At 37.5% G+C, this 22,026-nt stretch overlaps 2 protein-coding genes across 3 annotated transcripts; both read right to left on the bottom strand.

Moving 5' to 3' along the window:
• Nucleotides 1-3,015: 3,015 nt before the first annotated feature.
• Nucleotides 3,016-9,838, bottom strand: LOC129309043 (YTH domain-containing protein ECT4). 2 transcript variants are annotated; one of them, XM_054950386.1, is made up of 8 exons: nt 9,565-9,838; nt 7,701-7,764; nt 7,415-7,559; nt 7,252-7,325; nt 6,693-7,163; nt 5,345-5,890; nt 4,773-4,985; nt 3,016-4,200 (listed from the first exon to the last, which is right to left on the bottom strand). In XM_054950386.1, the coding sequence occupies exons 2-8, from the start codon at nt 7,746-7,748 to the stop codon at nt 3,586-3,588; spliced, it is 2,112 nt and encodes a 703-aa protein (XP_054806361.1). In that variant the 5' UTR covers nt 7,749-7,764; nt 9,565-9,838; the 3' UTR covers nt 3,016-3,585. The 2 variants fall into 2 exon arrangements, with proteins under 2 accessions (XP_054806361.1, XP_054806362.1); XM_054950387.1 differs by lacking the exon at nt 7,701-7,764.
• A 2,119-nt stretch (nt 9,839-11,957) lies between these two features.
• On the bottom strand, nt 11,958-19,474 carry LOC129308507 (DEAD-box ATP-dependent RNA helicase 46). Its single transcript, XM_054949635.1, has 8 exons — nt 19,176-19,474; nt 17,661-18,884; nt 16,985-17,191; nt 16,569-16,637; nt 15,784-16,053; nt 15,307-15,657; nt 13,577-13,854; nt 11,958-13,416 (listed from the first exon to the last, which is right to left on the bottom strand). Exons 2-8 carry the CDS (start codon nt 18,867-18,869, stop codon nt 12,339-12,341), a joined length of 3,462 nt encoding a protein of 1,153 aa, XP_054805610.1. The 5' UTR covers nt 18,870-18,884; nt 19,176-19,474; the 3' UTR covers nt 11,958-12,338.
• Nucleotides 19,475-22,026: the final 2,552 nt, after the last annotated feature.

The raw sequence follows: 22,026 nt of genomic DNA, 5'->3' as shown, positions 1-22,026 counted from the left end.
CTTATGAGAAGTTACCCAAATAAGGCTACTATACTCACTGGTATTGTAACCTTAAGCTAGTCCCTTCATAAAACAAGTGAAGACTAGTTAGGTTTGAGTTCTTTATTGAACAAGTGAGATAGCCCTTGAAGAACAAGTAAGACGATAAATAATTACAAGTAAGCTATCGAGTTCCAAATGGTCACCATACTATGTGGATTTCTTTGACAATTTTGTGGCATATGGTACAGAAAGCTGACTTTGTGTTTTCCATGACTTATGCGTGGTGACGTACAATACTCCATAAGTTCAAAATTGGGGAATCCATAGGCTGAGAGTGAGAATGGGGCCTTAGCCAGATCACCCCTTACAAATGGAGAGTAAAGCTAATTCGGTACATAAGTTAGTTCCATACAATTTAATAGCCCATAAAATCAGCCAAAAAATATAAGGAGAGAAATAAGAATGGAAAGCATATGATTATACATAATTATCATCATTTCATTATATGCTTTGTGATTAATAGTTAATGATCTTGTGATATATGTTGAATATTAATAGAATGTTAACTGTAAATCCTTGCCTTATATGTTTGCATTTGCCACACTTTTATGTACTTGGATTTATGTGTCTTGGTTACTAAGATTGCATAATTTCACTCCTATTGTTTAATACTTTTTAGGAAATGCTAAGTATGTGGTTAAAGGGAAAGCATCAAAGGTTAGAGAATCTTAATTCTTTAGTAAAGCCTCTAGCTTTGTAATTTATGTATTTGAATACTTATTATTGTCAACATTATAAGTTTATACATGCTTAGCTACATCTCATTTTCTTGTTTGAATTATTTCACAAATGCTTGTTAGCCCTAGATGTTAACTTGGGCATTTTGGTGGCTGGCCTTATGTTTTATGAAAAGGCTCAATATGCAAATATGTGAAGATGTTGATTAATGCTTGTTGATACATGTTTTTATATATTATTGAGTATGAAGGGCTTATACATGAATTTGGTTACTTGTAATCTAGTTAGAAGTTGCTTATAGGGGAGGCACTTGTACTTGTGCATAAAGCTTAATTGCTTGCTTAGCACTAAATGCTGTAGGATCCTCATATGATAGCAGATTGGTTTATAACTGGAATCACTGGTTAAATTGTTAATTTGCCTACATATGAGAGTTTGAATCACCTTAATCGGATATCGTAGTGTTTAAATAGGAATTTTAAAAGTTATTTTTGATTGTTGTCAATTTGTGCTGATATGCAAGGTTTGCTGTCGCAGAATGCATCAGGTTGTGACAAGCGTGTGCATGAGTAGTGGTTGCAGCAAGGTGGCCTTTATATCACTAGCTGTGATAGAAGTATGTTTAGCCATGCAAATGTGTTAGTGGATAATTGGCCAAGGCAGATAGACTTTTAGTCACAACAAACATGCCAATTTTGTGAAAAGACATTTTTGACCTGAATTTATGTTGTACTTAAGGTTACTCCCATTTTCCATATTTCAGCATATTTGATTTTTATTAACTATCTTTGAGATCCCAACATTAAAGATAGCCTTTATGAAGTTAATAATTGTAATAGCCATGGTTGATCCTAAATATTTAGGGTTTGTACGTTTAGGGAAGTTTAATTTTAGTTGGCAAAGGTCATTACACAATGCAAGAAAGCTAGATTATTGTCTAAACGTACCCATTCTTAGTCTCAAAACAATCCCAAACCATTGAAGTTGAATATAGGAAATATAAAAAGATCCCAATTACTAGATTGACACAATAGTCTTGTAAGAGGCACACTTAGGTAAGATGAAAGATGAATAGTTCTAGAAATCACAATAGTTCCCCGAAAAGTTAATTGTGTAGACTAAAAAAAAAGCTTTATGCAATAAAGTTCAAATCTTTCTGCATAGCTTATTGGATTCTAACAGCCCATGGTTAATTTTTGTAAGAGAAGCCAGGGGAAACCAATGATAAACTTTGCAAGGCATTGCAAGATTCGAAGTCACAAGGCAATGTCTAATCAGGATATGCCAGGAAAAGTAAAATGAAGAACCTAAAGATAAACATGTTAAAAACCAAAAAAGCTAACAATTAATATCCATTAAACCTGTGGTCCTGCAACTGCAAAAATACATGGAAAGCATATCGTAAAGACATGAAATCAAATGAAGGGAAAATTAGAATGAGATTGGGGTCGAAAGGTGAGGCCGTTGGAGGGAGGAGCTGAAATTGGGGTCGAAAGGTGAGGCGGAGCATTGAGCATGAGGACACCGATAGATCCCATATCAAAGGACTTAGGGATAGGAATCGGAGGAGAGAAAATTATCAATGAACCAGAGAGATATCAAGTAACCAAGACCTTTCCTTATCCTCCATTGTCGCTGTCGAATTACCGAGCTGCGGCCATAACGATGTCAAAAATGGGAGTGGGAGAAGAGAGAAGTAGAGGATTTGGTTAAAGATAACTTAGTTATTTAACTCTTGAACATATTGACACCACAGGAACCAGGTTCCACTCCAAATTTCAAATCCTCGTGAGCAATAAACATTGTGGTAAGTCTTTTTAAGTAATTTTCCCAAACTTGAGAGAAGCAGTTTAATTAAACAAATCAATTACTGGGATGACTAATAGGTGGGGGAAAAAACCGAGTACCCTAACATGCACATTGACTTCTCCATGGATGATTTAGTCCATGCTTGACTAATCATTGTGCATTTAAAACTTGGCCTTCCACTGAATCCAGTTTATTTTTCATATCATTATCTGTATCTAATACTATTAGATTAGATTAAATTATTAAATTTATGTATTGTGAGACCCAAGAGCTCTCCTAAAAGCATTTATCATAACAAAGCTCAAGCAACAAGTATAATCTAATAAGCCTTCGCAATCATTGAAGCTGTTGTTAACCCTTCTCATATCCCCACTCTATAATCCATGAAATTCCTATTCCAGTAATCAGAATAAATTAAATGATAAAAGCAGAAACTAAAATACGCTAGATCCCATGGAATATGATCAGCACCAATTAGAATAAACATAAATAAGAACTACCGGTAAATTAAATTCTTTGAAATAAATCTCTCCATTACGTTCCGTCATCTTCAGCAAAACAATGTAAGGTAAATTTAGGGAATAAACAGAATGACAATCTTTGCAAATAGTAAGCACAGAGAAGAAAGTTACAGAGAGTTCAAACTAACGTCGAGTATGGCTTTGGATGAAACAGCAACAAAAAGAAACAATAAATTCACTCGTATCTTAACCGCAGCAAGGTAAAACGCAAGAAAAGTTACGCTGTATCATACTCGCTTTCGGAGGCAGCACCACTACTCGCTTTCAGAGGCAGCACCACCGTGAGCACAGATCCCTTTGAAATCAGAATGACACAGTAACTAGCAATGGTGGGGACTGAACCAGAGAAAGAAGACAGAGAACTACAAAAGATGAAAAAGAAACTCAAACTTCCAGACCCTTCTTTTTTCTTTTTCTTTTGGCAAAGTATTTTGCGACACCTTTTTTTGGTAAAGTATTTAGCACTTGTAAAGCATCGACCAGACAGACATCAATTCATCTTCAACCAAAGGAATAGCACTGTTATGGCCCATCATTAACGTTGAGATGCATTCTTAACAGATGATCCTCCTTTATCCAGTTGTAACGCTCTTGGATCAAGTGGGATACTCCCGACCTTCAAAATCCCAGAAGACCCAGCATATCCGTTGACTTTGACTTGCATGGAGCCAACTGTTAGAACATCAGTTGGCTCTTTGTTAGCAAGACCAACTGCAGGCGGTTTAGGATCAACCGGTTTTGGGGTGATGGTAACTGAACCGATCTTCAACGTTGAGGTAATATCTTCACTGTCAACTGCAATTTTATTAGCCTTGTCATCCACAGATTGTGAACTGGTAACATCAGGATTAATAACAATCTGCCCAGAGCTTGAATTTGAAGTCTCATCAAAGCCATTTGAATCATTAATCAGCTTAGAAATCTCCTCAACTTTGTCAGGCAGAGTCTCGACAACATTATTTAATTTCCGAGGTGGTTCTGATGTTGGTATGAACAATGGACTCTCGAAACTTTTCATAAGCAATTTGGCTTTCTCGTCCTGCATGATCTTCTGACGATTTTCATAATACATAAAGTCATCTAGCAAAGATGTCTTCAAATTATGATTTTTGAATATCTTCAGCATTTCCATACCTTTTTTGTACATTATCTGCAAATACACAGATGCATTTTATAGTCAAAGTAATGACAAATGGTAGAGCTAATAAAAATCTCAATTGTTTATCAAGTTCAAATAAAACCATGATAAAGAAGGTAGACTAAAACATGAAACAAGCAGAGAAATAAAAAGTTAAGAGTGGCAAATACTGTCCCAAATCAGGAAAGAATTATAGGAACATATCATGGGTCTACTTTTCATGTCTTAACAGCTGCTAAATGAACACAGTCAAATGACAAAATAAATCACCTTGCTAATTGAATACAATCAAATATGATGAACGTCTGTAAGTTTATTGAGAGAATTTTGAAGACTTGAAGGCTTTAGAACCCTAATCCAGTCACAGGTAATAATCCTCATCAGAAGGGCACCAAATTGCAACGGGAAACAAACTTCAGATGGGAGAAGCAAAAAGCAAAAAGCAAAAAAAAAAAAAAAAAAAACCCTTGAGAACAGATACAGAGGTTCCACAAGCCTACTACAGAGACATCAATGTTGAATATTAACTCAAATTGCCAATTCTACATTGGTTTAAAGAAACTGCTGATTAAAAAGTTTTCTACCTCTTGAGTATCTCTACTATTGGTGACTGGCTTGTTCTCATTGTTCTCAAGTATAATGTGCCTAAAATTTGCATTAGGCACATCTTTGATGATGTGCCACCTTACAGGGAAGCTGCCACTCCATTTATCCTGCTGCCAAAAGTCCATATCTTTGTTAAAGTCAACTGGACCTACCATCTCTGCAACACCACAGAATTGTCCACTGGCGTTGACCTGCATGAAAAAAATTATCAACAGTAAGCATGGAAAAATAAGTGACAGACTTGCACAGAGATTTTATCTGATTATACAAAGGGCAAGATTCAAGTACTTAGCCTCACATACATCATATACTTTTATCCATTCAAATCAAAACAACTGGATTTTAAGGTTGATGATATTAATAACAAGACTTTGTTATTTCTTGTTATAAATATTATTATCTATAAAAGATTCACGTCTTGATTTAATTGGAGACAAGCACTTTGAGTATACAAGGCAAAGTATATAAGTTTTCCCTTTATACAAATAGAAAAGGGGGGCATAATTGGAACACATTGAATGCATCCACATTCCACACCATATAAACTTACAGAAAAAAATAAAAATATAGGACAGCCTCCAGATTTTCCCCCGGCTATTTTCTTTGCATCTTCAAAAACACTCTGCAGTTTCTTGTTTCCATGAGGTGTAGATGACCAGACATTATATTTAATGCTTTTGTGAACATCATCCTCACTGTATGACTTTATGACAAAGAACTTGGCATTTTCATATTCAAGAAGAAAATCATCTTTGTTATACTGATCTGTATAAATCATGATGTTCCCCTGTGCATTACTGTCTCCCGCCTTGGTTGTATAGGCCTTCACAGTCAATTGATGCTTTGATCTATTGATTCTAGGACCTCTATTTTGTTCACCCAAAGCATCAAAACTTCCATTTACATCATTCGGCACTTTGCTAATGGGAATCTTTGGTCTAAATTTACCAACTGTAGACAGCCCATTAGCACTAGAACCAAAGTCAGAAGATTCAGTATTTGAAGGAAGAGCCGCTTTCAATTGATTATGATGAGACAAAGCATTCTCGTTTGAAACATTATCTACAGGTTGGATTGAGGCACCAGCTCCTCTAGCCTACAAAACAAAAGGCAGGTATAACCATAAGAGGATCCTTCAAGGAAGTTCTGAAACTTCAAGGAGCAAAGGATCAGAGGTAGGCAAAAGCAAAAGGCACTCTTAAGGGTACTAGACCTCTAAAATGCCTTGAACAAGAGGTGCTACGAAGGCACATGCCCAGGTGAAACAAAGCATCAAAGTAAGAACAGAATATGCCAAATAAACAAAAAATAGCATTTGACATAAATTAACTATTCAAACATAATAATCATCAAATGCACTAATTAAGTCACTAACATTATTACTCAAGCATAATAATCATTAAATCATAACTCATAATAATATTAAGTACACTCAAAATCATCGTTCAGCCATATGCCAAAGTATATAGTTAACTAATTAACTCAAACTATAAATAGGTCTGTGGCTGTCACCCTTTATGGGCGGGTTTGCTTATTTGTGTTTTTTTGAAACCACAGCCTACTTCAATAAAAGTTTCTACCTTATTCTTGAATTAAATCTTTAGCTTTGGGTTGGAAGGGAGGGTTTATGTGCAAATGCATCCCTTTTTTGCTTCCAAAAAGAAAGGCATAAAAAATGCTAGTCTGGAAGATCTGAAAAAATTGACAAAGGCAGCTCCATGGTAGTGCTTGGTTTACGTTACTGCCTCTCATGGTGGGAGAAGCACTAGCCTTGAATAGTATCTTGCAACAAAAAGTTAGTGAATCTCATGCTGAGGTGAGTGGCCCAATCCCGCCCCCCTTTTTCAATTTTAATAGAATACACTGAACCCGTAACTGAAAGTGGGAGGAATTCCTACCTGATGAACAGGTGAAGCCAAGTTGAGAAAACCACGGCCAGAAACACTTCCATGTGTCACAGCTTGCTTCCCATTAGCATTAGCTCTAGGGCCTTCTGATACCCTGGTCAAGGAACTTGCCTGATTTGATAAATATTTTGAAGAGTTCCTACTAACAGCACCAGAAGCTGGATTGAACTTATGTTTCAAACCTCTTCCATCAGATCTACCGCCAGAAGCACCAATCTCGAACAAGGAGTCAACAGAACTATCAGGAAAAATGTCCGGTTGAACAACAAGAGGAATGTAAGCAGGTGAAGAAACAGGGTTTTGATAATTGGGGAGGGTGTAATACTGATGTGCCCCTCCAAACGGGCCATCAACTCCTATCATAGCACCAGGAATGTAAGGATTGTAAGGATTGTATGGAGACTGTGCATATCCATAATTAGGTGTATAATATACATAAGGCATACTTTCATTCTGAGCACCCTGCAGCAGAAACAAAAGCATTTAGATCAACAGCTACACTAAAATAGGTCAGAAATTGTTCGGCGTTGGGATGGGAGATTCTACTTACCGTATACTGGATATCAGGACCATCTACACCAAAAATCCTATTGTGGTCCTCCCATTCACCGGGTGGTTCAAATCCTAACAACAATAAATGGGAAAAAAATAACATATCAAGATACTGCCAAAATACACATCCGAAAGTGCTGATTCAAAACCCTATTATTCACCTGTACAGTAATACCCATAATTGGTGGCAGCAGGGTAGTACATGTTCTGATCAACAACAAATTCAGGGACTCCTTCGTTATACATGACTTCAGATCGTTCAAGATTTGGGCTCCTCAAATGTGAGTTTAAAACAGCACCTTCAATCTAGAAGTGAAGTAATAGAACATTACTGACCATCAATCAAATAACATACAAAATGCTTAGGTTCAGCAAAATAGAGATTATTAAGCAGCGTTCATATGGTTAAGGTCAAGGAACATAAGTTACATGAACTCAAAAAATTACCAAGCAAGAATCTGGGTTTCTAGTTTCAGAAACATCATACATTTCCATATCAAAACTGCCACCACTGCATAAATCAATATAAAAGAATAAGCTCACAAAATAATTAAAATTTAAAAACAATAAAATAGAAGGCAAGAAATAACTTTTTTCCCAAAAAACAGATTTCATCAAATGAAAAAAATAACATATATAATCTATAACATGTCAAAAATAAAAAAAATACACTCATGGGCAACTTCCTAGGAAGCACCTACAATTCAAAACGGTTTATATATGTGACCTCCATGTACCCAAGCCTAATACGCATAAAATACAGCCCAATACCTAACCAAGGAGTATCCGAGTTAAAAAAAATTAAAAGAAAAAAAATACTTCATAACGGATAGACCTTAATATTTCTAGATAAAGCTTGGACAGCCCACATTAATGCTTCACTTTAGATATTCAGAAACAAGCCTTCTCGACCTCCGGACATGATTGACATGTCTTCTGAATTTCTCTTTCATTTCTTCTCGTCTCTATTCTCCATGATTGTACAGTGTTCAGCAAATATCCGCTCTTTATCTTAATTCTTAATGCAATAAAACAGTAGTTTTACTACATCCTTATCTTTTAAGAGCTTGAAGTTTTCACTGTGCAGAAAGAAGTGAACGCACTAAGAACTTCCAATTCACTCTGTGCTCCTACCCTATTATTCACTATGCAGCAAGAGGAACGCACACTAAGAACTTCCAACTCACTCTGTACTCCTACTCTGTTATTCACTACGCAGCAAGAGGTGCACATACTAAGAACTTCCAATTCACTCTATACTCTTTACACTCCATTTCTCACCACGTATTTATTAAAAGTTGCCAAATCCCTCTATGTCATACTCAAATCATAGCATCCATGCTTCATAAAACCACTCATAAATCTAGTATAAATACTATGCAGTCCAACGAACATGAAAGCCAGGGTTACTGACATCGGCATCCCCAGAAGAAACAGTGATGAATGTGTCAGAATCTATGGAAATAGATTTCTCTACTCCAATCTTTCTGGTACTCTCTTTGACCAGAAAAATGTAAATAAATAACAATGCCTCAATCATATCAATTGAATTCATTGCATCCTTAGCGCTGACAGGTATTTGCACTATCTCTAACTCTAAATGCACACCTCATGCAACATGCATACTTTTAAGCTGTGTTAATTTCTGATAATTTAACAGCAAAATGCCCAAAGATGCATCAATACATTCAAGCATAGGTGTATAAACTTTTAATTCCGAGGACATAAATGAACAGCAGAACTTCCTTTGATATTAGAAAATGCAACACGAGTAAGAAATATTTTCCAAAAAATGAACAGTACAACCAACCCAATCATCCTCTCAAGAAGAGATAGGGGTAAAGGAAACTGAAGCAAAGATAAGAACACTGCTCAACTGGCTACAAGCCTGAAATAGATAACACCTCCCTTGAGTATTTACACTATTCGTCAAATTTCAATTTACCTTCAAAACCAAAAATCACAATTTTTTATTACACACAAAACCCTTCAACGATAACCGCTAAAATGCTAAATATTGAAGTTCTTCAACCTACAAATCACAGAAAAACTTAGCAACTCGCAAAATATGAAACCAATTTCACGAAAAAGCAAAAATCTAGCCAGTAAACACAGGAAACAAACATTTTCACTCACAAATGCAACACCAGGTAACCAAAGAATAGAAAAGAAGGAGTAAATGGCTCAAATCCACCCCAATATATAACCCTTCAAAAAGACAAAGGCCTCACATTACTGGAGCATGACTGAAATCCACCAAATACAAGGAATGAATCAACAAAGGAAGAGAAAGGGCGAAACGAAGAGGTACCCGTACGGAAGGAAAAAACTATTGAATCAAGCCATGGGTGACACGAAAAGGTCCCTAAGATTGGAATTCAGGGCTCCCAGCAGCGAAGGAGGATTTTCCAGCAACATCCTAATAGCGCAGAGATGCCTAAGAAACCCTAACCATCAAGTGGACCAAGGGAGCCTTTGGCGGTTTAGGCTTGTGTAAGAAAACAGAAGAGAGAGACTGTCTGTTGTCGAGAGAGTCGAAGAGAGAGATAGAGAAATGAAGAAGAAAAGAGACGCGCAAATAGAGATTCCTGCAGATTTAAAGATGCAAAGCGTTTCGAAACATTATGTAGATTCTGCCAGATTGCCGAAAATAGCCCTACGTTGTTCCGGATACAGCAGAAACGCCACGGAACAAACTCGAATGGGGCAACATGTAAAACAACACCAAGGCCAAAACGGCGCCGCTTGCCCTGCTTTCTTACTACGCAAGATAGTAAGGGTTACGGTGACAGTCAACAACACCTAAAAGTGGTCCAAGGAACGTTTTGCTTAATTTATTGATTTTCCCATTTCTATTGCTCCACTCTCTGCCAACAGTGTCTGTGTCTACAATGAGCGCTGTCAAAATAGCCTCGCCCCTTGATAGTTTTTGCCCAGGAAGCCAGAGAGAGGAGAAGGTCTCTCGCCTTCTCTGCCATCTTCTTCGTCACAAGTTCAATTTGGTTTGTTGTGGTTTAATTGAACAAAAAAAAAAATTACCAAATCAAACCAATCAATTTATTATGATTTAAAACTTATTCAATTTTTTATTTTAATTAATTTAATTTAATTTTTGAGTGATTTAGTTCAACTTGATTTGGTTTAGATCTGGATCAAATTTAAATTTTTTTTAATAAAATATTTTTCATAATCACTATTATACATTCATGTTAATTAGTAAATTTTAACTATTAATTATTATTTACAATTAAAAATCTCTTGAGCATAAAAGAATATTTTTTAATAATTAATTAACATGTTTAACTATTAAAAATCAATGCATTATCCTTAAAACACTTGAGTATAAAATTAAAAAATTATCTTGAAAAATTATAAACAACATTTAATTAATTATAATTTATTTTTATTAATGATTTAAAAATAACTAAATTTAAAAAAGGAAAAAATTGATAAATTTATAAAAATATATGTAATAAATATAATAAAATTTAATTCACTTTGGTTTAAATTTCCGAAAATTAAAACTTGAACCAATCAATTTTATCGAAAGAAAAAACAAACCAATCTTCATTTAAAATCAATTTTAATCGATTCATGTTAATTTAATTTGATATGATCAATTTGGATTGATTTTCACTACCCTTACCTCCTACCACAGTTAATAGTTTTCTTTCTTTCTTTTTAAATCATATTGATATATTTTCCGGTCAATGGATAAGTTGCTTAGCGTGGTGGCAGCTCTTTCTTTTTTTTTTCTTTTTTTTTGGCGCCAATAGTGGTGGCAGTTCAAGATAGAAAATTTTAATATCTGGTTCGTCTGACTCTTTTTTAAATAAATTGGACGTTCCAGGAATTTATCTTGAGCGATTTGCTTGAAGAGAGGGGCCAAATTATAATAAAAAAAAATCATATAACTTCAACAAGCGTATTCCAGTCTTAAGGAACAAGAAATTAAAGTCAAAATTTCTTTTCAAAATACATGCGACTGGTGCATTCTGATTGAGGGCCTAATATTCAGAACACAAGAAATAGAAGAAAATTAAACAAATAATGATGATTAAAGAGAACCAGGTAGAATACACGTAAAAAGTCTCTGACTGAAGCTCCCTTGATGTAAAAAAGAAAAGTGGCGAAAATAGATTAAATTAAATTAAATCATTTTTAAAAAAAGAAAAAAGAATAAATTTATTGTTTGGAGACAACATCATGCTGACAAGAGATACAAGGGGAATGGGCCTGGAAAATCAAAAAGCTTAGCAGGCTCCAAATCTCCAAGCCCATACATTGCAAGGCCTCCAATCTTGCTAAGGCGATCCCATATTCTTTCCCACCACCTTCCCATGCTGGGGCCCACCCACTTTCTTTTGCTTCCCCCAGCGCACAATGCACAGGTTGTTAAAAGTAGAGGCTATAAAATGACTCCCACTTTATCAGCAGCCATTTTTATGTTTTCTCATTGACACTACCAAAACATCCATTCCCCGAATCGAAGGTGACAAAACAGTTATATATCTCAAGGCATAGTTTTCTAATTCACAATCTTAGACAACACAAAATTAGCACAACCAAGATCCATAGAAATGCATCAGGTTTAAGCCATATAGATCTTATGCAGTGAAAATGCCTAAAACTGGGTGACACTCAACAATACTTGGTGATGCGATGACAATGTTGCTCTGTAAAAGAACCTACACTACAAAAGGATTGAACAGTGCAAAATATATATTATACGAGTAGATAACGGGTTACTTTCAATGAAACCAAAGAAACAAAAATTACCACGAAGGTCATTTGACGACACAAGAATATAAGAATTGCGCCCCAGCAGCCAATATCCCAATTCCATAATTAATACAGCAAAGATGATCAAAATAAATGTTAACTATATTCCAGCCAACCTAAGATTTGCTACTTCCACCGAGACGTGTGAAGATTTCTTAAAACAAGTCTTCGGATGATTTAACCTCGGTTTCCTGTGAGATTATCCAAAGCCAATACCCCAAATATGTGAAGAGCTTAACATAGCCAACCGGTGGGCAAAAGTAGGACGTGCCCTTCCAAAATCAGGAGAATTAAAGCAAGACTCTAGACATTAGGATCTGATTGAAGGCAAGGGTCCACTACAGCCCCTGAATTAACTGTCTCAATACTACCAACATCCGGTAGCCGCTCCACATGTTCAGTACCCAGAAGTGAGTTCCCCTGGGACCTGGAAGACGTAGTGACTGTTCTTGGTTCAGTAGCTTCTACTTGTGCTCTATGCTCATTCTGATCAGAAATAAGTTGATCCGGTCTATCACGTCTATCATTGCTGTGGCTTTGACTACGGCCGCAACTGCGGCTGCGGCTGCGGCTGCGGCTATAACTTCGACTCCTGCGGCCATGGCTGCGACTGCAACTCCGGCTGTAACTGCGACTCTGGCCACGAGACCAGCTGCGACTTCGACTGCGACCCCTACTCCAGCTCCTACTCCTGCTTCGTGTTCTGCTTCTGCTTCTACTGCGACTTCTGCTATAATCCCATGTTCGAACCCTTTCAGGACTGCGGCTGTAACTTCTGCCTCTATTCCTGTAACTCATATCTCTTCTGTTGTCAAAACGCCCACGGCCACGCCCACGTCCTCGCCCATCCATGCTGTAACGATCATGAGAGTCACGTTCACCCCTACCCCAGCCAACATGACCACCTCTAGGGCCACCCATTCCCCGACCCCTGTTGCCCCTACCAGGAAAGAAATCACCTCTTCCACCTTGCACACCTGGACCATCCCTCATGCCACCACGACCACCAAACCCACCACCATCTCTCATGCCACCACGACCACCAAAGCTGCCATCTCTCATGCCACCACGACCGCCAAAGCCGCCATCTCTTGTGCCACCACGGCCACCAGACTCCCAACGGCCACCACCAGAGTCAAAACGGCTCATTCCACCCCTATCCTTTCCAAAGTTAGCTGGCCCACGCAATGCCATCTGTCGTAACTCTGGAGGCACAAGCTGGTTAGCACCCTCCAAAACTTTAATCAAGTCACCTGCATGTTTCCAGTCCTGCTCAGAGATAAAGGTGTATGACACTCCGGTGGCTCCAGCCCTTCCTGTTCGTCCAATACGGTGCACATAGTCCTCAATTCCATTAGGGAAATCATAGTTGATCACAACCCTGCAATTGGTAATTTCAGAGAATGTAATTGAGAACATGTGAATGGCACAAAGACCATCATAAACTCAGAAGATAACTGTAATCTAATAATTCAGATATTATATTAAAAAACAAATAAATTTCTGTCAAACACTATAGGTGCAACTAAAAAGCAGCTAACCTTATATCCTTGATGTCAAGCCCACGGGCAGCAACATCAGTGGCAACTAGAATTGGCGACTTCCCAGTCCTAAACTGATTCAAAACCCAGTCTCTTTCACCTTGAGACTTGTCTCCATGGATTGCAGCAGCTCCAAAATTACGGCCCATGCCACGGGCCAGTTGATCACATAACCTCTTTGTGGAACAAAATATTATGACCTTGGAACCTCGTTCTTGGGCTCTGATGATCTGCTCTAAACGCCTTTGTTTCTCCATTTGTGGGACAACTTCAACATACTTCAAGATTACAGGACATCAAAAGGAAAATGAATCACCATATACAAAAAAAATCTCACATTGCAGTTATATTCAAAGGAAAAAAAAAAAGGTTGCAAATGGCACATATGAGCACAAGACAAAAAGGAAGACCAACTCATTCAAGATCTCTAAAAAATATATCATCCAAGCTATATACCAAGCAACAACTTAGCATCTTGAAATCTCTATTTCTATAAAAGCAATTAATATTATACTTATAAATAGTTTGATTACATTCATTAGTCAGCTGATTAACTAGACTGTACAAAGTGTAGGGAGAATGTACATTTAAATAGACCAAAATGTAGCAAAAGAATCGGTAGCACACAGGTCCAGCTCAGGAACATAATTACCAGGCAATAAATCTAAGCATTAAATGCCACAACGTTCATAAACAAAGAAAGGAAGGAGTGTTTTGATTGTTGCACCAAATATGGAATTAATCAAGAGATAAGTCTAGAGAGAACAAGAAGAAGAAGAAGAAGAAGAATTAATCCCACTAGGTGGAATCAGCTACATGGATTGTAGACACCAAATAACTTAGATTTATAATTTAATTAGAATTACACCAGATCAGGTCTGATGTGAACGGAAGAGAGAGGTAGGCTGTCAGCAGTGTTATATCGGGAGATCCTTGCGTCTCAAACAGCTAGGAGGCCCAGTGTTTTCCACTTTTCTACTCTGTTTAAAGCTTAATCCAATGGACTTACACTCTGTGGATTGATTCCGAGAATTTATACCAATATTGAAATTATATCTCCATTATACATACACAAGCATTCCCAAAGGCATACTGATTTTGGTGTTTTTGCACAAAATATAGAAAAATTTAAAAATATGAAGCCCCAATTTTAAGAATTACAAACCTATGATGGATTTCCTTCCTGTTATGGACCATCATCTCATCAATCAAGATAGGATTTAGTCTCAAAGTATCTTTTTTTCTTGGTGTTATGTTTTGTTTTCTTCTTTTGCAGTGTCAGCCATGCTAGACACATGCTCAAGCTGAAAAAATTATTTATACTAACAAGCATGAACATATGTTGTCTGTTCCATTGTGCTGTCAAAGTTCGGCCCAACACACCAGAAATTAGGTGTCCAAGCTTGATATAAAAGCATATATATAAAACTTGCTGATCTCTCCATAAATAATGGCATGTACATACTCGAGAAGAAAAAAACACAGGAGCATGCACAAGAGATAGGCAGATTCCCAAAAGATCTTCTCAACATAAGGAATTTATTCATTGCATAATATTTCTTACGCTAATAATACTTGAAACACACCTACAAGAGCAGCAATCAAAATTTGCCAGGAAAGGAAAACATAAACTGTTCACCAAAACAAATAAGCTTTAAAAGCTTTTAGAAAGCAACAGGCAGAAAGTATCATAAGCCTGTGTTTCAACCACGGGGGCACTAATCCAATACCTGTGTGATAGCTTTATTTGCAGCAAGCTCATCAACATTTCCAATATTAACTTGGACAGGATTAACAAGGAGGTCACCAGCAATTTTTCGTACTTCTTTAGGCCATGTTGCTGTGTACATAAGAGTTTGCCTGCGTGGCGGTATCTCATTCACAATCTTACGGATTTGAGGCTCAAAACCCATATCAAGCATTCGATCAGCCTCATCAAGCACAAGAAGTGAGACTTGCCCAAAGTCAATTTTCTTCATCTCAAGTATGTCATTGAGCCGGCCAGGTGTAGCAACGACAATGTCTGCTCCACGATCTAACTCTTTTAGCTGAAGAGCTTTTGGTGCCCCACCATACAAGCACTGCAGAGAGGAATGAATTTGAGAGACGTGCCGAGACATGTTAAAAACCAAGTCAACAGACTAAATTTCTGAGCGAAGATTAAATATAAAAGTAAGATTATGATAAATTTAAAACTGAATACAGACCGTGCAGGAGACCCTTGAAGATTGGCCAAATTTTATGGCTTCATCTTGAATCTGTGTTGCAAGTTCACGTGTTGGAGCCAATACCAACACTGTGGGGCCATTCTGGGGATTGTTACGCCTCTGTCTAAGAATCATAAATGCTGGCATTAAGTAACCCAATGTCTTTCCAGAGCCTGTTTTGGCAATAGCCACTATGTCCCTACCCTGTAGTGCAACAGGCCATGTTTGAGCTTGAATAGGTGTTGGAGTTGAGAAGCCCGCAGAATAGATCTGAAATAAGAGCATGTGCAGGTAATAAACACCGTGAACATTGGATACATCCAGTTCCTTGTGATTTTCAACAAAACAATAACACTCAATGGCACACATAATTTAGCAGACAACAATAAAAAGACCCATAGGTTATGGTTGCTTACTGAAGCAACTAAAAAGGGCAATAAAGACTTAAGAGGCGGAGCCAATAAGCAACAAATCCCATGTCACATAAGGTGAAATTTGAATAAAGGGCGAACCACCCTTCTAGAAGATGCCCAAGAAAGGCTCCAACCATCCATTTTGCAGGCTCCAAAAATCAGGATAGTAGTTGCACATGTAAGTGTGACAATAGCTGCAGCGTACGACATATGCTCCTGCTCCGGAGCAGATATCGCACCTGCGACAAGTGAGAACAGATGAGTTTAAAAGTAAAGTTTAAGGAAAAGACCAAAGAAAAAAGAGTGGACCCATGACTTCATTAGGGATTATCAAAAAAATGCAGCACCTTTAACATAAGTGTGTAAGCTTACCTCTCTCAAAATCTCTGGAGGAAACCCAGCAGCATCAAATGTCATGAAGGGGGGAGGAACATTGTCACCCTGCCATGTAAGACAAATACTGACGTCAGAACAGCCCAGGACAAAATAATACAACAAACAGAAAATTTAAACAAAAGTAATCTGCATGACAACAAAGCCCAACCCACACCAGTGTGCTGCAAAAAACTTTGTGCACAGCACTATCCATGAAAAAAGTCATATTAAACATGAACAAGGAAGCATATTTTTATGTTAAAAAGAATCATAATTCTAATGTGAGAGATAATCATGATACTGTACAAATTCAACAAAAATGTTAACATCAAACACCTCTCTGTATCCAGATATGTTAACAAAAATGTTGACATACTGCAAGAAAAAATAATCTCAAAAGGAAAAGTACGGACCGTTGCTGTAACTTCATGCTGCTGACGGTAAATTTCAGCAGGTGACAGATCAGTGACATGAGGCCTTGTCAAGGAGTTGCTAGCAACTGGTGGAGGGCCCCCAATCGGAGGATTAAACATGTTATGCATACCATCCCCTGGGACACCATTTACCCCATTTCCACCAGGCGTTGCATTTTGAAAAGGGGAACTGCCGATCCTCATATCCTGCAATGATATAGAAGACAATCAACTGCTTAAGATCAACACTTAATTAGAACATCACACGTACACTCTAGAGAAAATATTAAAATAGAATGGTTAACTAAGAAAGCAACATAAATGAGAACAAGGGAAGTTTTTAACACAAGCATTATGTACAGATAGGACTGATGAAGTGACATTTTCCCAAAAGTACAAGGACACCCAAAGGGATATATTTCCTGAACTGCTTTTTCTTCTTACTTTATAGCATCTAATCGGAAACATAAACATAATTTTCAGAACAGTATGCCAGCAACTGTAGTTATTTAGGAGTACAAATTTTCCCTTAATCATTAGAAGTCAACAGAACTTTAATAACACCCAAAAAAAGAAGAAGAAAAAATCTCATGTCAGTAACAGTCAAACACCAATAAAAAATATTTCATCAAATAAATTAGTATGGAAATGATTTAGACTTGACACACGAAAAAACCTGCTGATAAGCCTGCTGATTTCTTGAAATAGGTATTGGTGCAATATTTGGCTGCTGAGAACCCATTGATGTCATCTCCTTGCCAGAGTTGTAGTAATATTCATTCGCAGCTCTAACACGTAAATTATCCTCATGTCCCATCTTTAGGTCAACAGGATGGGCATTAGATGGCTGACCATGCATCATTCCTGGGCCCATCTGGTTTTGAAAACTATGACGATGTTGATAAACTAAATCAGCACTACCCTGCTGCGATTGAATTGCTGCAGAAGGTTGCTGCATGCTACCAGACAAAGCACCAAATGGTTGTGCTTGGCCAGCATGAACACCAACACGTGGCCCCTGGACAGAGGAAATACCAACAGGAATGTTCTGATTGCTTTGCAGAGGCAAGGCACTCTTTTGTTGATACTGGGATGGTGAAAGTCCAACTTGACTTCCATTTTTAAAATCTACATCCTCTATCTTTGGGAATGCTGCTTTAAACTCCTGTTGATTTTCCAATGGCTGACCATGCATGTTATGCTGGATCGGTTGGGAACTTTGCTGCCCATTTGAGTGCATGCTTTGTGAATACGGCATGTAATGTGGGTTCTGGTGACTGAATTGATGAGCTTGTGGCTGTCCCATATATGAACTATGATCCTGGGTAGCTCCTTGCCCAAAAGGTTGTGAATGGATGGCTTGTTGTGGCATCTGATGATGCATTTGGTGTGGTGGAATTTGCTGACTCAGAGGCTGTAACATCTGCGGCTGTCGGACTTGTTGCAAACCTGGTTGTGGCATAGACTGCAGTGACTGTGAACTCTGTTGTTGTCCAGCTTGTGCTCCTTGAGAAGGTTGCTGCTGAGCAACCTGTGCCACCTGGGGACTATGCTGTTGGGATAGGTGGCTCATTTGCTGTCCCTGTTGGTGAGAGGTTTGTAGTAACTGCTGCCCATGCTGTGCCACCACCCCACCAGGTTGCACTGAATGAGCCGCTGGTATGGGAGCCAACTTGGGCGTAGAAGCTGCAGCAGGTGGCCCAGCAGGTAAGGGTAGTGGCAGCGCTGTAGGCTTTTCATACTGGGTGATGTTGGTTTCAGGATTCCAATAGTATAATAGACCCGTACTTCCGTCAATCAATCCCTTCCAGGGTTTTGGAAGGGTGGGATCATCAGGTGCGTATCGTGGACCAAGAGCAGCCGGAGCGGCCTCAGCTGTTGCCATGTATAATATGTATATCTACAATCACAAACAGGAACAACTGTTCAAATAAAAACACGGTAAAGACGCTATATCCCAGAGATTCTGTCTACGCATGCCAGAACCCACTAAAAACAAAACACAATATGCGAGAACCGATCAAAAGACAAGAACAGAAACTTAGAGGAAAACGTAATCATTCTTCGCAAATATTTCTAACAAAAATGAGCACAGAAAAACGTAAATGCCCGAATAAATCCAATCAATAGAAGTAGGAACCGATGTCGAGGTTAAAAAAAACATCCAGAGAGTTGGAGCAACGATGAATACCACGCCGAATGACGAGAGGAGAGTTGAACCCGAACGGTGAAGGAGCCTGGATAAAATGGCATATCAGAGGCAGAAGAACTACCACGCCTAGAACGGGCAGATAGTTCGGGATCGACGGCGATGACGATCTCAACCGCAGAAGGCGGCAAACAGAAGCGAACTTCTGATCGGTGGCGAGGCTGCGAGGTGATGCTCGTCGACGATTAGGAGGTCGAGGAACGGCGGACGCAGCAAGCCAGCAGGGGAATGGGGATTTTGGGAATTAGGTTAAGGTTATGCGGGCAATTGGGCAATGACTCGGTACAGCCCTACTTTTTCATGTTTCCATCTTTTACCCGGCCAACTTGCAAGTTTTCTTCGCCCACTGCCGACCCAGTACCCACGGGCCACAGCCCGGGGGAAAAAATAATAACAATAAGAAATGTCGGTCCAAAAATAATAATAATTAACTAAATAATTTTTCAATTTGGTTAAAAACTTATATTCATTCATCCGTACATGTATTATTATTTTTCATCATATTTTATTAAAAAACTTATTCATCTTATTTACTATTTTTAATTTTAAAAAGAAAACCCAAGAAGGACGAAATTTGAATTATATTTTTATCTGAATTATTAGAGTTATCTTAATATATTTTACTGTGTTTCATAAAAATGTTGTTCGAACAATATGATATTCCTTTTGTAATTGTAGCAGGATCAGAGTGATGCCTGTCTTGTAGGGAGAGATAGAAGTGAAAAATATGTCTTGAGGTGATTTTTGTTTTAAAGGAAAGTCTATTTTTATTTTAAACTTTGTTTGGTTGGAGGAAAATGAAGGAGAGGAGAAGGGAGTGGGTCCATTTTGTTCATTTGGTTAAAAAAATTTCTCCCTCTAAATTGAGATTTTTTTGGAAGAGAGATAAATTTATTGACTAATTTACCCTCATGATTTTTGTTATATTCCCATATTTTCCTTGGAAGAAAATAAACACACGACTGCTCTCTATCTTCGCAAATGTTTGGTTTCTCTTATGCATGGGTCTTCTTCAATTACTCAAACCTCTCACCATGCATCTTGTTTGGAGTGTTCGAAGCTCCCGCCATGCATCTTCTCTAAAGTGGTTAGAGCTCCCGCTGTGCATCATCCCATCAGATTCTTTAAAACTCTCACCATACATCGTCCAGTTGAACTGTGAGTTCTTCTCTGCTCATGTTGCCCACTTTTTATCTTTGCTTTGAATGGATCTGCTATTTCTGTTTGATTTGAGCTTCATCCACTTCGTCGTATTCTGAGATTCATCCTAAGCTTTCTTTTCTTTCCGTTCGAGCCCTGTTCTAAGATTCACCATCTTTATCCTCTGTAACTAATAATCTGTGAAGTAGGTCATAGAACCCAAGTGAGAGATTTGTGCTCTTGAAATTCATAGCTTGAGATTCTCTATCTCCAATTGTTCTCTCTATTTTATGTTGCTCTTGAAATTTACAGCTTCATGATTGAGCCAAATGGATATTTCTTCTAACAATCCACTCACCTTGACTTGTGGAACAAAACCTATAATCTCTCTTTGACTTTAAATTACTCCTTGTGTTCTCGTTTGCATTTTTTAATTGGAATATTATAGCGTTCTTTTTAAAGCTCTAAGATCTCTATTCTGGAGGTTTCGACAGAGCCAAAGGGAACTGATATATTTATTGCTTGTAGTGAGCTCCACTTTAAATTCTGGGTTGTGGTGATATGTTATTATTGGTATCTATTGTATTCTACGTCGACTTGGCTTTTGTTTGTGTTTGATATTGAGGAGTTTAAGTCACAATTACATACTCACATTTCTTATCTTTAGAAATCTTAGTAAGATGCTCAAGTATTGATTTTTTAATCTTATGGTACATTTTTTTACCTAAGACATTAGAGCATAATTGTTTGGGATTGTCCATATTGTTAAACAGGTTAATTTTAGACCACTTAGGAGTTTGTTAGTTGGGAATTGTATCTGTTGTGTGGATGACACATGATTGTATAGATGCCTCAATTTTCTTGCATCGAGGATTAACTGCTGCATGTATTTGTTCTTGATACACTTATTTCTTGGTCCGAAAAAAATCTTACAGGGACTTTGATATGAGTTAAGGGGATAAAATGAGAGAAAAATGTAGTAATTTGTAAGTGTTAATGAATAAAAAATTTATTAATGCTTTTTTTCCTTTTTTAGCCAAGTATGTAATATATATGATCATTGTTTTATGCTAATTAAACTGTATTTTTTGTTCTCATTTATGATAATTGTGGCTTGTTTATTGATTTGCATTATGCTTTTTTGGTTACCTTGTTAGATGAGCAAGGAATCTAAATATCTTTTACTAATGTAACACTGGTTTAAATTATGTCAAAGAGCACTAGCTTTTCTTACTTGTGTTCTTGTAAAAGTATATGCAAGTGAGATGTGTTTGAAGAAAATAAGTTACAGTTTAAGTGGCAAGAGAGAAATGGCATGTGATGAAATAATGAGTCAAATTAGTGATTGTCTATCTAGTCAAAATATCATTAAAATGACTCCTAAAACTTTCTTGGCATAGTGTCGTATATTAGAAAGAGAGGTTGGTACCCACATGATGATCAAGTGTGAAAGAAATGGTGCAAAAACTCTATTGACACATTATGCAAAAAATTGTGAAGTAAATTTTTAGTTTAGGCATTCTGGTGAGACAATTAGTCACCATTTTTATCAAGTTTTGACAACTATCATTGACTTAAAAGAAAAATTTCTTGTTTAACCTAATGGCTCAATCATCCCTCTTAAGATTGAAAAGGATAAGAAGTTCTTTCCATATTTTAAGAATTGTGTCGGTGCTTTTGATGGAACCTATAT

Source organism: Prosopis cineraria, unplaced genomic scaffold, assembly GCF_029017545.1.
Source record: "Prosopis cineraria cultivar Desert tree isolate PC_DT_omini unplaced genomic scaffold, ASM2901754v1 PC4, whole genome shotgun sequence".
NCBI classification, from domain to species: Eukaryota; Viridiplantae; Streptophyta; class Magnoliopsida; order Fabales; family Fabaceae; genus Prosopis; species Prosopis cineraria.
The sequence above is the reverse complement of the archived record's forward strand: the minus strand, read 5'-3'. Positions and strand labels throughout refer to the sequence as shown.